At 47.7% G+C, this 12835-nt stretch overlaps 2 protein-coding genes across 3 annotated transcripts in view; one reads left to right on the forward strand and one right to left on the reverse strand.

Annotated features, from left to right (window-relative positions):
* Positions 1-777: 777 nt before the first annotated feature.
* Positions 778-3129, forward strand: txn (thioredoxin). Its single transcript, XM_060035787.1, has 5 exons — positions 778-937; positions 1961-2065; positions 2335-2400; positions 2552-2617; positions 2795-3129. The coding sequence occupies exons 1-5, from the start codon at positions 914-916 to the stop codon at positions 2855-2857; spliced, it is 324 nt and encodes a 107-aa protein (XP_059891770.1). The 5' UTR covers positions 778-913; the 3' UTR covers positions 2858-3129.
* LOC132445670 (sushi, von Willebrand factor type A, EGF and pentraxin domain-containing protein 1-like) overlaps positions 2960-12835 on the reverse strand; it is a 12137-nt gene continuing 2261 nt past the window's right edge. The window contains exons 3-9 of one of the 2 annotated variants that reach the window (XM_060035783.1): positions 12112-12289; positions 10780-10962; positions 8502-8672; positions 6064-6159; positions 5488-5583; positions 3937-4030; positions 2960-3545 (exon numbers count right to left, since the gene is read on the reverse strand). In XM_060035783.1, coding sequence (XP_059891766.1) covers positions 3515-3545; positions 3937-4030; positions 5488-5583; positions 6064-6159; positions 8502-8672; positions 10780-10962; positions 12112-12289 — 849 coding nt within the window. In that variant the 3' untranslated portion in view covers positions 2960-3514. The remainder of the gene's footprint in view (positions 3546-3936; positions 4031-5487; positions 5584-6063; positions 6160-8501; positions 8673-10779; positions 10963-12111; positions 12290-12835) is intronic. The other variant, XM_060035784.1, reaches the window with a different exon arrangement.

The following is a 12835-nucleotide window of genomic DNA, read 5'->3' on the forward strand; positions in this document are numbered from 1 at the left end:
AATTCTAAATGTAACATTAAAGCGTGTTGAGGTTTACACTCATTTGCATATCAGGCACTTCAATGCAAAGAGGCAGACTCAAAGATACGTCTCTCTTTGTACCCTGAGAGGACCTTTAAATTAACCTAACACTACCATTTTTTTAAACCAATTTATTTTTAATCTTTGATTTATAATCAGAATAAGAATAATGTATTATTAGACACCGATTCAATGTCATAGGTGGGGGCGTGGTTTGTGAAAAGTGCCGAGAGCCTAGTTGTGTGTAGTTTGACTATTTACTATATGACCCTCTGTAGACGATGTAACCGTTTTTGAAACTGTATACGTCTCATTTCCAATTATTGTCACAAACAAGTTACATTTGTCTCAAAAGGGTTGAAATAAGATACGATTACAAAAAAAAAGCTAGGCACACCCAGAATCATAACATTGCTATGCTATTGGACGTTTAAGCTTTCATTCAACTATTCACCAGGACCGAAGGATTTTGTCTAGTCATTGTGACTCAGGAATTATCCTCTGAGTCGACTTAAATAAAATGCAGCATATACTTGATGCCAACATATATGGTAGCTTTTATAATGGCAAAGACATACTATTCTTTTTCATAATTTCTTTATAAAACAATATTTTATTTTTCGGACATGGTTTTGATTAATAAAGTTGAAGATTTAAAAAATGGAACCCGCTGCAAATGCGATTTTTTTTTAAATATCCAACAGAAATAGATTAGTAGAATGTCCTGGAAACGCTGTATTCCTTATTGCAGCTGCACCCCTGTCTTCCGGTAAGGGGAGGTCCGAGCAGGCGCCGTGATAAAGATCCGCGGCAGAGCGCTAACCTTTCATTCAAGTATAGACCGTAACGTCCGTTGTTTTGTATCACCCGAAGGATCCGTTAGCTGTTCATCATGGTTCGCAATATTGAAGACATGGTATGTATTTTTGTTTAGTTAGCAGTGAAGTAATAACAAATGCATTTTCTATATGCAAGTAGCTGCACAGCCTTTTCGTGACTAATGTCGGGGTTTTGCTTTATGGCAGACGGAGAAACCGTACACGCGGCGTACGGTTACCGTCCCAAATATGACCCACGACACGGGTTATACAATTAATCTGAATTAGAAAATGCAGCCTTTTATCTAACGTTACCTTTGTTCAGCGATGACCCATCGACGGAAAACATCCAAGTCGTTCATTTCGAAATCCACTTCGGTTCAATGCTAGGACCGGCGCGATCATCCCAATGTTGAGCTAAATCATGTTGGGCTGTGATCCAGCTGGTCAGGGTGTTTTTATCAATGGGGTTATATCTGATCGGGCGTACAGTAAAGTAATACACGTGTTATTTTCTACAACTTATTGTTTTTCGTCTATGCTGAGGGATGCATGTTGACAGCCCGCCCTTGCCCTAGCTAGGCACACGGGAGAGTGTTGAGGTCCATGCATGGTTTTGTGTTTTATACAAAGCGAACCACGATTGTGTGAACGAAATTGAACCATCTTGTCAATAGCTGTATCAAAGATGATGGTATGAGTACTTAATAACAACCAAGTACATAATCCGTGGGTGGTAACTTTTTATTATCCATTACAGGCTCTGTATTACCCATACATGGCTGTGCTCAATGTATGTTAGCCAAGTGTACAAGATGGCTAAACACCAACCATTTTCTCTGAGCTCGACAATGAGTCTATGGGTTCTTTAGACCCCGATTTAAGTTTTTCATAGGGGGGAGAGGGGTTGGTGAAAATAAGCTTATGGGTTTTATTTTACATTCATTCTACGCAAACGCCGCTAACACTCCCTGCTTTCATTTGGCAACTTGTGAGCTAAGTCGTCTTAATGTAAAGCGCAGACTTCTGTACTAAGCAAGTTGGTGAACTCCAAGTTTGAGGTTGCTCCGATAGGATGAGTTCCAGTAATGACTAACGAGTAAATTCTGACGTTTATTCAGGAAGAATTCCAGGCTGCCCTGGCAGAAGCTGGCGACAACTTGGTGGTGGTGGATTTCACAGCCTCATGGTGCGGCCCCTGTAAAGTAATTGGCCCCAAATTCGTGGTAAGTAATGATCCCACAACATTGTGACTAGTACATCCATTTTGATACGGGGTTCTAAGTGGGAAGACCAAATTGTAAGGCTTCATTCAATCTTATTCTCAAATAACTGATTTATTTGTACAATTTTCTTATACCAAACTGACTTGACTGACACTTGACGTATTCTCTGCTGCTGTTTGGATGTATGATTTGCCTGGCAGGCGGTCTAGTCCCGATGTCGTCCATCACTCTCAAAAATTTACTTTTTTTTAATCATCTTTGTCTGGCAGGCCATGGCAGCCCTGCCAGAAAACCGCAACGTGGTCTTCCTCAAGGTGGATGTGGACGAGGCTGCGGTAGGTCCTCATTGATGGTGTTTTTAGTATACTCGATGAGTAACTGAGGGAAAGTCTCCATTGCTGTCTAACCTGAAAGGGCAAGATTTAATCAGCTCGCACATGTTTTTAAGATATGTAACTAGTCTTTATGCCCCCTCTGTGCCTACAGGATGTTGCCGCACATTATGAAGTGAACTGCATGCCTACCTTCCTTTTCTTCAAAAATGGCGAGAAGGTAAGAATTTGTTATTTAAGGAGCCGAGCCCCGATGGCACTTGGACTGGAATGCTTTAGACCACACCCTCCCTGGTTTACCTATTATTTTCCATACCCGTCCACCTGGTGGTGTGACTCGTGTGTCCGCCATTAGTGAAACAGACAATTCACTGCTCTTTTACTTTTCTTTTTTCAGATCGATAACTTTGCCGGGGCGAATCACATCCTCCTGGAGCAGAAGGTGGTTGCTATGCGGTGAAAGGACCACCCAACCTTGGAGGAACCACCACTTCTTTCCCCGTCCGAGCACGAACACCCACCTCCTCACCAACCGTCAAGACCCCTGCCCCCCGGTGAAACGTCTGCAATACAGGCCGCCATCATGTTGTCATTATTCCGCTAGCAATAGTTGAACAATTATCCAATCTGTGCTTGGGACTTCAAATTTTACCTTTTTTATATATATGGATATATCACACATTTGCTGTTTATTTGTTTTGTTGGTGGAATGAATAAAGACAACTAACATTGTGTGCCGGGGTTTTGTGGTCCAGTATTGAATACACCTTGAATACCTAGTGTTCATTTGAATTGCTACTTACCTTTTTTAATCATTCAGTGCCATGTTTGATTTGAACTATTGAAGGAAACTATTTATTGAATGGCATTTTACGCTTTTATAAAAATGAATAGTTTACACATATACATTGGACAATCACATCAAATAGTTTTTACACATCTATAATAGCAGCATATGTTTTAAGCACTGTTTTTCTATATGAAAAATACAGTTTTAATTTACAAATAGCCGTTGCTTTACTTCCTCCGGTGATGAACATGAATGGCTTCCAATTGCGAAAATTATACAAAAGAATTCCCCTTGACTGAACAGCTTATGTGGAGCCCGGCGGCCTCTTCAGAAAGGATAGTAGCTTGATCTCCTCTTCCTGCAGAGCGAGGGAATGGGATGAGCATTACCAAAACTTGACTCATGAGGCATTAGTCAGTACATATCCACAAACTACTGCGGATTTCCATACCGCAGGACATAATGTTTTATGCTAAGCGTGTTCTTGTCCCCGAGACATGCATTGGGAGCAACTCCTGGCCATTGTCTCCTGACTTAGTTAGCGGGTAACTAGCAGTGACGGGAACAGTGGGTACCGGAGGAATGCTGTATAACGCTCTAACCAAGGAAGGGTTGAAAGTCCACTAAAGAAATCAAGATACCGTGCGATAACCTCACTTGTTTATGAGACTTTCACCTTTGTGTGTATTGCAAACATGAGCGTGCGCATGCGTTTAGTGTGTGTGTGTGTGTGTGTGCTCCGGCGTCACCTCGAACAGTCGTGCCCGCTCCAGCCCTGGCTGCAGTGGCATCGGTTTGGCCGTATGCATCGCCCTCCGTTCAGACAGGGCGCGGCGCACACCGCTGTGGACGGAACAACACGGTCACACTGCTCAGAGAGGAGTCTGGAAGGAGTCTGGAAGACGGGGGACTCAATGTGGGTTTGTGTGCTAACGGAATAAACCGGGGGTCAGGGAGCTCAGTGGATACGTGATCTAATCGAGGATAAAACATTTTTTTAGGCTTTATCTATTTTATTTTAAGATTTCATTTTATTGTATGACTATGTTTCTAAGCACTTTGAGTCTGCCTCGTTTATGAAAAGTGCTAAATAAATAAAATTGCCTTGCCTTGCCTTCATGTTTAAACAATGACTGAACAAATACTGGTCTGGTCCTTTGACCTCGTCAGTGATTAAAACTTCAGTAGTAGACAGAGCTCTGAGTAGGGGACGTGATCGAGGACATAACAGTGAGGCACTCGATAGGTCAAAAGGAGAATGGTGGTGTACAGTATGTGGTCATGTGATTTGATGAACATTCACAACTAAGTCGACTTCCTCAGCAGCTGAACCAAACAATGTTGATAAGGTTAACTTCTCCACACTACAATGTTGTGAAATCAACTCCATTGTCGATACTGGCAAGTCTGTACTGTGCCGATAAATGAGATCAACTCTAATCAGAGAGGTTAACGGTTTAGGTTGGATACGGCTTCATTGTTTAATCAGATACTAGTTATTCAGTTTGTCTTTCCAAGTCAACTATTATAAGGAAATCACCTTTACAATAATTACCAACTTTACTGCGAAAACGTTCTTACAGTCATGCTGATCATTACATTTAAAATGTTTACATATAAGAAATAAGTCTTCATGCCAGCGGGGATGGTTTAGGGTGTCCAATGACAGGGAAGTAAGCCCTTGCATATTTCCCTAGTTTTTCATCTGCATTTTTTCAGCATAGCGTTAAGTATCCTAGCTAGCTGGTTTTAAACGGGGACTGGGTTAACATTGCAATTGTAAATGCTTTGCACCTATTTCTATATGAATAACCTTACTGTACCGACAGCAATATATTGTTTCTCTTTCTTCTGACAAATGTACTTATTGTGAGTCGCTTTGGATAAAAGCGTCTGCTAAATTGCCCTAAATGTAAATGTAAAGCAGAGGTAGATGTTATAAGTGCAAACATCAAGGGGCTGCCGTGTATTATTTAGCATGTATGAATTCACAGTATGAGGTGGTTACTCATCCTCAGGGCCCTTAAGGGCTGCCCCCCCCCCCCCGCCCCCCCTGTGTACGTGCAGACAGTTGAGTCAGCGATACGGAAACTGATGCCACCAGAGCTGTTATGAATCCTACGTCACCATCTACTCTCTCTCTGTGTGTGTGTGTGTGTGTGTGTGTGTGTGTGTGTGTGTGTGTGTGTGTGTGTGTGTGTGTGTGTGTGTGTGTGTGTGTGTGTGTGTGTGTGTGTGTGTGCACCGCGCACACACACACACACACACACACACACACACACTAACACACCCATACTCACCGGTGTGGCACCGAGTGCCGGTCCACCCGTGGGGACAGGAGCACTGGTAGGGAGCCTTGCAGCGGCCCCCGTTCAGACAGGGCAAGATGCAGATGGCTGACGAGGGAGAGAGGAGAGAGGGCACCAGGGTTACGGAGCTGATACTACGAACCATGAATCACCACTGCTCATGACGCCGCTGTAATCCAAAGCAACGTTTGATAAAAAAAGAATGTCATCCATCCGTACTGTAGGTGAGGTTTACAAGCTGTCACTTTGGTGTAATTACTTAGAAAAGGCTTGACCCCCCCCGTCTGCCTCGACACGGGCCGATTTAGCGTCAGGCCGCTCCTGACTATTAGTTCTCGAGAACTTCATCTTTCACTGACAATTCAACAGAATTCTGTGGCCACTTGTTTTCCCTTTAGCGAACGGATGTGGTCTGTCGACTAGGGATGGGAAACTACCTCCACCCACAGAGCTCTGCTTGTGTTTGGTTTGCGGGGATCCTCAGCTACATCAAGTGTTGCGTCGTGGTTGCTGTTATCGTGTTGTTTTAGGAAAGCGTCTGTTTCGGTGCGACAGTAAGGGACTCACGCTCCTCGCAGAACCGGCCCATCCAGCCCTCGGGACACGCGCACGTGTTGGGTCGCTGGCAGGCACCGCCGTTCTGGCACTGTAGCCAGCACACAGCTGATGGGGGGGAGACGAACACACACATGCGCACGCACGCGCACACACACACACACACACACACACACACACACACACACACACACACACACACACACACACACACACACACACACACACACACACACACACACACACACACACACACACACACACACACACACACACACACACGCGCGCGCGCACACACACACACACACACACACACACACACACACACACACACACACACACACAAGCATGCACACGCATAGTCAGTAGGGATACATGAGCTCTTTCCCACGCGGTACGGTACTGAGGTAAAGTCAAAGTAAAGGCAATGTAAAGTAAAGGAAGTGGATCGGTCCACTTTTGACGTTCTGAAATGGCCCAGTGTCTCCCACTGTCCCTCGACCCCGCGTGCGGGAGAAGACACACAAACGTCTTGAAACAGTATGAGGGAAAACAAAAGCAGATTAGTCCGGGGCGGCGGATGTCTCTCTGGGCGTTGCTATTACACCCCCCCCCCCCCCCCCCCCACCCTGCAGACCAGCCATGCAGTCAGTAATGCGAGCCTCGCCAGAGCCACGGTGCCATGCGCCTATCAAACAGGGGCACAGTCCGACGACGCACTCCCCTGAGGAAACCCCAAAACAGCCCCCTACTCTGAGAAACACCCCCCACCTAGCCAAGGCTGGACATTAGTTAGCTAGCCGAGCCGCACGCATGTTGTATGCTTTTAAAGTGACTTTAATTCTGTTTCAGGACCTTATCTTGATACCCATTCAAGATGTTCTTGCGTGGGGTAAATGCAGGTTTGAAGACAGTGAGAGCATGTTCACTCCTTAAAACCACAAGCTTGAGTTAGCCTGCGTCCCATTAGAATGCTTGGCGTTTTCACTGATGGGAAAATGATGCTGCTTTTCTGCCCGAAACACCTATGTATGTCAAACGGCCGATCTCTGTAGGTAAATAAGGAATTCTTTATTTTTTTGGTCACGTCGCCAGCATGGGACTCTCCCCTTTCCACTCTTATTGTGAGCCTGGCTCAGCCAGAACAAATAGAGAAGGCATTTCCGGCACTGGATATACTGGTCCTACTTCCAGATCCAGAGCACTGAAAACAAGTGGAAGTAGTAAGCGGAGCAGACCCTTGGCTGTTTTTTGGACTTATTTGAAACTAATACGATTGAAGACCTCATCGATGAGAGGCTGAGCTATGAAAATAATCCAAAGTAACGTTTTATAGAAAAGAGCATTGTACTGTAGGTGAGGTTTACAAGCCATAATTTTCATGGCATTAGTTAGAAATGGTTTGACTTCGTCTGCCGCAATACGAGCCAGTTCCGCTTTAGGCCGATCAGGACTATTAGTTCTCGAGAACTTTATCTTTCGCTATCAATTCAATGAAATTTTGTGGTCACTGCTGATTTCCCTTTGGCGAACTGATGAGGTCTGTCGACTGGGGATGAGAAACACAGTACAGAGCTGTACCCCCACATTAAGGGCTAACGATGACCACATCCCCAAAGCCCTGAGTTGGTAAGGTGGTTAGTGTGCGTATGTGCAGACCCCCATGGAAGCAGGCGTTTGGGGTGGATGCACAGAGATGTTAGTGTCAACAATAAGCAGGGCTTGGCACACAGGCTTTGAGTGTTTTGAATATATGCGGAACACGTTTTCTTTCAGCTCCATTGTTATTATTGCTTGGTCACGACACGGTTGCATGTTTTGCATGGCTTATGTAGGAGGAACCAAAGTAGTTGCGCGAAAAACTGCCCTTTGGTTTGAAGCATGAGGAATAGCAGGAAAGACACGTTAGCAGGCAAGGAAGCTAGGGCGCAGAGCAGAGGTTAAGAACACTAGTGATTAGTTGTACATCCTTAAAGGTTAGTGTTAGTTGGCATCCGATCAGAGCAAACTTTATTCACCATCCCATAAACAATCCCACTCAAGACGCCGTGCTGTGAAACCCGCCTCGGCCTCGACTCCTCCAGACCCCTTAAGCCGGGGGGCCCGCCACAGAGAAACAGAAACAGAAACTAGAGTCGACCCGTTCCCCAGAGGGCGTGACAGCCGTCGCCCGTCACACCAATCAGGACTCTGCTCTGTTGGCGCCCCGGGGCACACCAGAACCAATCAGAGACCAGGCCCTGGTACCGTGCCCTGGTACACCAACGGACCACGGCCATAACGAGTGCTCAGAGCGAGGGGGGGAGGGGTCAGCACGCGGCGGCGGTGCGTCTCCTCTAACCATCAAGCGTATGAGAAAGCTGTGCGGAGACGGACGGCCGGACGGATGGCCGGGGGGGGGGGGGGGGGGGGGGGGGGGGTGGGTGGACGAGCTCAGCCGGGAGCGCTACCTCGGCACGTGGGCGGGGCGGTCCAGGTGCCGTTCTCCAGACACCGGCTCCTTCCGACGCCCTCCATGGCGTAGCCGCTAAAGCACGAGTACGCCGCCACGTCGCCGAACTGGAAGACCGCGCCCCGCACCACCCCGTGGGCCACGTGGAGAGGGGGGCCGCAGGAAACCCCTGTGGAGGGGGTCCCAACGCGTGTTAACACCACCTGCCTCGTGGCTCCACCGAACCGGTTAAGGGATGACGGTCAGCATACTCTAGTCCAGTCTAATGTGATGCACTATAATGTATTCAAACGTATGAGAACCAAGCCCCCATTGGTTCTGATGAGATCTGAACACAATCTATTTCGGACACTTGTGTTTCGCTTTTGCTTCCAGTCGAATGCTCATTTAGTTTCCATTCCTGTTCCTGGAGACGCTCCATAGGGGAGTGCCTTTTGTCTGCCGTCCACAGAGTCTAAGGCCCGATCCCATTTCTACCCCTTACCCCTTCCCCTTACCCCTCCCCCTTGTTTTGAAGGGGTAAGGGGAAGGGGTAAGGGGTTCTACCCCTTACGCCAACATTTGTGGCAGTGAAAGGAGTCAAACAATCATATACTGTATATCAGCAATAACGCCAGTGGGTGACATCAGGATGTTGTGACAGGGTTACCTGAAACCGACGTGTTCAAATAGTGTCCTCCCTTGGACAATATTGCGGTATTTCCCGTATTGAGTCGGTGAAAAAGCACAGATAACATGCAAATGCGAATGCAAACAAGCCTCATTGTGCGAATGGACGGCAACCGTTTCTTAGAGCGGGCATAAGTGTGCGTGACAAAAGGGGTTGCCATAGCAATGCCGAGAGCATCCCATAATTAGTCCGGCCGACGCAGGACATGACAACCTTAGTGTTTGATGCAGAAACCTGGCTCTGATCAAACAGAGTGTGAGCGTGAGCAAGAGAGAGAGAGAGAGAGAGAGAGAGAGAGAGAGAGAGAGAGAGACATAAATACTGAGTGGCTTGTGAGGGAGAGAGATCCACTCCCCCCCCCTCCCTCTCTGCTTTGTGAGCCTAATGGGTTGGGTGCTGTGTCACACCAACTGAGAGGCCCGCCAGACATCCTAGCAGACTCATATTGAGGGAAAGAGAGAGAGAGAGAGCGACGGAGAGCGCGAGAGAGAGGTGAGAGAGAGAGAGAGAGAGAGAGAGAGAGAGAGAGAGAGACGGAAAGCGAGAGAGACAGGTAGGAGAGAGAGAGAGAGAGAGAGAGAGAGAGAGAGAGAGAGAGAGAGAGAGCGAGAGAGAGAGAGAGAGAGAGAGAGAGGTGAGAGAGAGAGAGAGAGAGAGAGAGACGGAAAGCGAGAGAGAGACAGGTAGGAGAGAGAGAGAGGGATGAAGACCAGGGTTGACGGCCAAACCAGGGGAATTGGGAAACGTGCTGGGAAGAGTGCGTGGGGAGACAGGTTGAACAAACAAACAAACACACAACCAACCAAACAAACAAACAAACACAACAGGTCAATCATGCGGCGAGTGCCCAACACAGCTGGCGTGCGTCCTCTCTGATTGGCCCTCGTGTTGAACGTCGGGGATTGGGTCATGTGATCGGTGTAAAGTGATCCAATCACTGGGAGGAGAGATACGAGATATAGCCCCTGATCGTTCCACCCAGACAGAGGGTGAGGAAGACCACAGAAAGCAGCTCTGTGGACCAATTGGATTGCTTCAAAGTGATAATGGACCCCCTTGTCAGGGGGGGCGGTTTATCACTTTGAAGCCTAGCGTCTGTATTCTTGTGGACAGTGAATGCAGTCTTATCTTTTAAACGATATGGGGCCACTAGACTCAGCAGACACCGGCTTTTGAAGCAATGCGCTCATTTGCATTTCAATAGGGTGTGTGTGTGTGTGTGTGTGTGTGTGTGTGTGTGTGTGTGTGTGTGTGTGTGTGTGTGTGTGTGTGTGCGTGCGTGTGTGTGTTGTGTAAAAGGGGAAGGTGTCATCTTGCATCGCAGTGACCTTTTGATCCAGCAGTGCATCGATCGATGAGCTCATTCAATAATCAGGAAGAAGCTGCACTTTGGCTGTTGCAGTTCTGCAGAATTTAGCTTGTGTTGGGAGGGGCACTGGCGCACTTTGAATGCAGCAACCGCACCCCCCCCCCCCCAAAAACAAAATAACAACTCAAAAATCAAATTAAGGAGACAACTAAATTCAACCTAATCGAAACAATACAAAAATGAAAAAAATGATACAGAGATAATAAACAGCAAAAGGGCCAGGAGTGTGCTGCCTACTTTCACACACGGCGCTGATGGGGCTCCAGGTCTGGTCGGGGCGGCAGGTGATGGTGCCGCTGCCCCGGGCCTGCTGGCCCTTGGGGCAGGTCACCGGCAGCGCCTGGCCCACGTGGAAGCCCTGCTGGGCCTCGCTCCCATTGGCCGGCTGCCGCCACCCCATGGGCGTCGGGCAGGATTTAGCTGTGGGGGAAGAAACGATAACAACACGTCTGTATACTGTTTTATTTCTAATGAACTGAAAAAAACGGTGTATACGATTATTATTTTTTTTATAAATTAATCAGCAAAAAGTTTATGCAAATTTTTATTCTGGCCATCTCATCCTGACCCTCATGGCCCCATGATGTCAGCCTCTTAAGGGTCGCGACCCACAGATTAAATCCCCGGTATTTATATTGTTGCCTGTCGATGTGTGTACAACGTTTGTGCATTGTCGATTAAAGTCTCTCCGGCCCAGCCCCAGTGACAGTGATAGCCTTGAGATAGCTCCCCGGTCCTAGCGTACGTCTCAGATGGTTTCCTCTGGACGTCTCCGTCTGTGTGGTGAAACTCAGCGATGCCGTAATGCACCTTGCCTGCAAAACCGCCACAGCCCCTTCGAGCTGCCTTACTCAATGACTTACTCAACCGTCCAGTGCAATGGATTTGATGCAACGGGAGGAAGATAGTGCAGGTTTTTTGACCGCCGTCCGACCGCCTGCCAACGCCTAGGTAGTGTTTGTCTTGGGACATTTTTTAACGAGATGATTTATCGTACATTGACAGACCAATTATCAATGACTGATGAAATAACACACTGGACCTGTGTGTGTGTGTGTTTGTGCGTGGGTGTTTTTTACTTTGGAATTTAGTTTTACTTTGGAATTGACAGCCCAACTATAAATGACTCAATAAAAATGCTGATCAAGACCTGCTCAACAACATACAGAGTAAAATACAGAAGTTAACACTAGCAAAATAAGCAGAGCCTACATGAATTTGTTACACGACAACAAGTGTGCGTGCGTGTGTGTGTGTGTGTGAGTGCGTGTGTGCATGTGTATATGTGTGCACGCTTGTGTGCGTGTCTATGTTGGCGTGCGTGTGTGTTACAGTTTGATCCCCTGTGGGTGTGTGTGTGTGTGTCTGTGTTCAGCGTGCGTGTGTGTGTGACAGTCTGATCCCTGAGTGTGTGTGTGTGTGTGTGTCTGTGTCAGCGTGCGTGTGTGTGACAGTCTGATCCCCTGTGGGTGTGTGTGTCTGTGTCTGCGGTCAGCGTGCGTGTGTGTGACAGTCTGATCCCCTGAGTGTGTGTCTGTGTGCATGCAGTGGGAGCTCCAGGGCCCCTACGTTGGCAGGTGGGGAACGGGGACCTCCAGCGCTCTCCGTCCAGGCACACCACCAGGGCGTCGCCCGACAGCGAGTAGCCCTCGTCGCACTGGAAGTTCAGGGCGTGGCCGGGGCTCAGGCGGTGCACGCGCACCCAGCCGTGGGGTACGTGGTCGGGCTCCACGCAGCCCCCGCGCCCCTGGAGGGAGACAGGCCAGGGAGGGGGAGGGAGGGCGAGAGGGAGGGTTTAAAGGTGTTATGGTACCGCGTTGACGGCCTCCTACACCTCTGAGCTGCAAGGGGTCCAGGGCGTTTATGACTGGGACTCAGAGATGTTCACAAGTCGTTTGTTGGAAGTCCAAGTCGAGGCTCAAGGCTTTGAGGGGCAGGTCCAAGTCAAGTCTCAAGTCTCTGGCCATCTGGTCTGGTAAGGGATAATGTATAGAACGCCGGTCATTATCGGGAAAACGTTCTGAACATTATCCCGCTTATTACATGGCTGCTTGCCAAAAGGAAAAAAGTAACTTCACACGGTGTGTCTTTTTACAATTTATTTTTTACCAGCATTCGTAGTGTTGATCAGCAGAGAAATAGTCTGCCAAAGATGTTGACGTCGCTTAGCAACCGAGCCCTCTGGGGTTGATAAGTTACCGGACTACTTGCGGAGTGATACGACAGACGGCAAAAAAATCCACTTTTCCTTGACAGCGATCATCATATATCTTAGAAATGGTGAATTGTCACA

The sequence above is a fragment of the Gadus macrocephalus genome, chromosome 17, assembly GCF_031168955.1.
Source record: "Gadus macrocephalus chromosome 17, ASM3116895v1".
NCBI lineage: Eukaryota > Metazoa > Chordata > Actinopteri > Gadiformes > Gadidae > Gadus > Gadus macrocephalus.

Coding starts and splice junctions, on each gene's coding strand:
- txn (XM_060035787.1), top strand. CDS start 914: ATGGTTCGCAATATTGAAGACATG. Junction 2,401..2,551: donor TGGATGTGGACGAGGCTGCG/GTAGGTCCTCAT, acceptor CTGTGCCTACAG/GATGTTGCCGCACATTATGA. Junction 2,618..2,794: donor TCTTCAAAAATGGCGAGAAG/GTAAGAATTTGT, acceptor TTCTTTTTTCAG/ATCGATAACTTTGCCGGGGC.